Source organism: Agrilus planipennis, unplaced genomic scaffold (assembly GCF_000699045.2).
Source record: "Agrilus planipennis isolate EAB-ADULT unplaced genomic scaffold, Apla_2.0 scaffold2067, whole genome shotgun sequence".
NCBI classification, from domain to species: Eukaryota; Metazoa; Arthropoda; class Insecta; order Coleoptera; family Buprestidae; genus Agrilus; species Agrilus planipennis.
This window is the reverse complement of record NW_020440717.1, coordinates 1-4,000: the sequence shown is the minus strand read 5'-3', so window position 1 is coordinate 4,000 and position 4,000 is coordinate 1. Positions and strand designations below refer to the sequence as shown.

The 4,000-nt window shown below is 31.4% G+C and overlaps 1 protein-coding gene across 1 annotated transcript; it reads right to left on the bottom strand.

Moving 5' to 3' along the window:
- Positions 1-1,523: 1,523 nt before the first annotated feature.
- On the bottom strand, positions 1,524-2,487 carry LOC112906124 (nicalin-1-like). Its single transcript, XM_025979795.1, has 3 exons — positions 2,388-2,487; positions 1,893-2,113; positions 1,524-1,817 (listed from the first exon to the last, which is right to left on the bottom strand). The coding sequence occupies exons 1-3, from the start codon at positions 2,454-2,456 to the stop codon at positions 1,673-1,675; spliced, it is 435 nt and encodes a 144-aa protein (XP_025835580.1). The 5' UTR covers positions 2,457-2,487; the 3' UTR covers positions 1,524-1,672.
- Between the last annotated feature and the right edge of the window lie 1,513 nt (positions 2,488-4,000).

Genomic DNA, 4,000 nt, shown 5'->3' with positions numbered 1-4,000 from the left:
AATAAGTAAAAAAATTGTTATTATATATGTGTACGTGTATTTGTATACGAATGCATGTGCATGTGTACGAGTACTTTACCCTTTAATAAATGAACCCACTAACACATGTGTTTATGTGAATAGATCCTTTCTTTTGAATCTTGACATTAGGTACCGTATGTAATAGTATACGTTACATGTCTTTCTACACATGTAGCATACTAAATAATTTATTTGTTGTGTGTTCATCAACCACCCATCATATTATTAGTAAGACTGCACAAATGTACTGTTAGTTGTCACATCGCCTCGATTCATTATCCTCAGTTTTCGGTTATACGTGGTGTCACTACCCTCAACCAAACTATTTTTGTTATTAAAAGTATAGCGAATAAGTATACGTAGAAATTGCGGTGATGGACAATTTTAGTGATTATTTTAATTCAACTCTTTTGTCTGATGTTCATCAAGACGAAAAGTTCGTTGATACGTGGATTATAGTAGTTTTTTTTATTTTCCTGACCATTGGGATGTGTTTGAATTTGGTAGTTTTCTTGGTACTTTTACAAACCAAACGTAATGGTACGTCTTATTATTAATTTTACAATTTAGAACGTATTTTTTAGAAACTAATTAATCAATAATAAAGTTTTAGAAGCATGAAAACTACGTAAATGACAAGAAAACTTATATGCCATCTTCCTCACTTTTGGAGCCAAGAAATTATTACAACGACATACGGCTAAGGCACGTCCATTAATATAGGTCTATGCTTATATGATATAGATATACTATACATTTTTTATCTATGTTTCTGGTCATAGATTTCTAAAACTAAATGGCTGTGTCTCCTGTATGGGCCTGTGCTTATAAATTATTTTTTATTATTTGAGTAGACTTGAATATTATTTATATTTCTTTTCGATTTCTAAAATTATTGCTAGGCTTGATGAAATCGCATCATGTAAATACTTTTTTTAAATTCATTTTAAATTATGCTCATCAGAGCATAATTACAATTTAAAATGCGGCGCAAGAATACCAATCATTCTGATTTTTTAAGTTTTATTCTTTTTAATCTTTACCTCTGATAAAAATATTGGAAGATTCTTTCTTACTACGAAGTTATTAAAGATTTCATGCAGGTAAACAACGTGTGCTTTCTTGACGCCACTTTGCGTTTAGTGGAGGGACAAGCGACGCACTGCGCATTTACGGGAATGTGAATTAAGTTCCTGTTTCTGCCTCATCGTAGATTTTGCTTAAACAAAAAAAAACAAACCCATGGTATTTAATAAACTAGGGAAATTAATTGTAAATGAATAATAAAAGTATCAAAAACTAAATTCCACTTTCGATTGAAATTACTTATTATTTCATCTATAAACTAGGCGGCAAGTGGCGTATTCCTGGCTTTTTGCAGTACAGTTTACAATTGGACCCAATGCTTTTTTAGCCGCTCTAGGCATTTAAACTTGTCTCTGACCCATTCCCATACATAAAATACATGGTGTTGTTGGATAGAAGTAATTAATTAAAGAAAATGAACAATTTATTTCGTTTATTGCTGCAGTAACTTTTTGTCTAGACCAAAAGAATATTTAATTAACTACTTTTTTTTATAACAATATCATTGCTACATACATAATTCAACAATTATATAATACTAAAACATTCGATCAAAAATTTGATCTCAATTCGCTTTAACTTTCTTATATGAAATTAAATTACAGGAAATTACGTAAATATAAGGGAACTTTAGTACTACAAGGTATACAATGCTTAAGTACAAAACAATTACTATTGTTAGTACGAGATCAAAGACGGCTGGCTTTACACTGAAAAAGAAAAAATAAAAGTACACTTTTTTGTTAATAAAATCAGATTAATTGGCTAATAGATTTATTAGTTACCTGTAAATGTTCATCATGCCTTTGGTGACATCATAAAACGTAAAGTCGGGGTCTCTTTTGTCAGGCTGTACGGTAGAAACTTTGATCTCTCTTAGGAAACGATTAAAAGCTTCTTGCAAAGAGTTAACTAAAATGTTGTCTTTATTACATAGTAGTTGTGGTGATCGTGGTTGGGAACTTAAATAACTAATCCAGGCTTCTAAATGACTCTTTTGTACACCCTAGAAGTAAACAGACAAAAACATTCTTTACAAAAACAAAACTATAATTGTTATTGATATATATAAAGGTGTGATTATTGATTCTATATTTCCATTATAACAAGCATGCATGAATGAATGAAGCAGAATTCTTAGTTAGGGATGAAATGATACCTTAAAGGTATCGATACTATCATTTGGTCGTTGTACAGAAAGATAGTGCTGATACCTCTTCGACAAATGGATATGTAGGTATCATTAAGTTCATGCAAAAAATAAATAAATTGCAACTTACTAATGAGCCTTTAAAAATGCTACCCTCTGAAAAATTATAAATATGCTTTGCAAGTGCTTCAGCTACCATGGTTGTATGTCTGACTAGTCTGTTAATGTCTATGTTANTAAATAAATTACGAACCCATTTTATTTTATTTTTTATTGTTCGGTAGGTATTTTTCTTGAGTGGTATTGTTTTAGTACCTCGATCCAGTTATGTGCAGATTATCAGGGGCGGATCTACTCAAGGGCTTTTGCGAATGTCACCCAGGGCTCCGTGAATTCAAAACGCCTGCACTCTCCATTGAAAATAATGGACAATATAGTAAAGAAAATAAATATCTTAAATTAAATCCCATCATAAGGTTGGCAACCCTTCGATTAATTTAACTGTATCGAACGAAATCGCTTGATTTCGGTCGGTGTATTTTCTCGCGTATGCGTCTATTACGGGGGACTTCTCGCTGCTTATCACCGTCATTTTGTTTTTTTTTTCTCCCTTGTGTTCCCGTCGTCAAAGCAACAAATTGACTTTATTGTTAGAACTGATTTTAGTGATATCGCCAAATTTAATAAAAATTCTCTATCATCTTCCAAATAATTGGATGAGAAAACTTTCTGAGTTTTAAAGTTTGTTTAAATTGAAGAGTATTCGCTATTACTTGCACAGATATGATATGAGAATATATATTTTCGAAACAATCCTGTGAGAAACTTTCAGTTAACAAAAATACAAATTTCTTCCGTTAAAAAAAAAACTTTTATATACCGCGAATTGTTTAGGTTGAGAAGCGAACACAACTTTGTACAGGTTTCCAAATATTTTTGTTGTCACATGTTGCAAATTTAAAAATATATCCAAAAGTAGCTTTACTAACAAATCATGCTGTTGTAAATTACGGCGGTGAATAATGAAACTATTGTGCAAACAAGTTGTCTATTGTTTTAATATATCGAACAACTATTATAGGCATGTGTCAGAAATGATGAGGTACAGCACAAATTATAAATATTTGAAGCGAGAATTTTTAGTCACTTAGACAATCGTATTGGTCTTTAAGACATCTCAGTTTTTAAATTATCTTGTATCTTGTAATTTTGTTTAAATAACGCTTTTTTGATTTTTAGAAACGGTTTTTAACTTTAAACCAAAAATAACTTGCGTTTACTGGTTTTACATTTAGTCGAACCTAGGATAAACATGGCCGCCGTATGCGCGCACCAATCACAGCGATGACCGCCCATGGCCACACTTTTGTTATTAAGTGACTGCCAAAAATATTTGATAGACATAAATGCGCTATTTGACTTAAAGCGTCTTCAGACATTTTATAGTCTATATTTACTATTTTTTTTTTTACATTAAATTGAAGACGTATAGATAGAGATATGCCTCTACAATTCTTCCGGCTTTGAACTGGCCCGTTTGCGTCTTTACAAAATGTCGGGTATTTGTTGTACTCCAAAAAAGCGTAAACCTTAAAGATATGAAACAGAAAGTATACCAAAAAAATATTAGTTCAGCCTAATAATATTTAGGCTACTCATCATTCCTCATATTAGAAACTTTTTTTATAAGGTTTGTGAATACTTTTTGGGTGTTTCGTTGAACACTGTGAACTATGCGATATG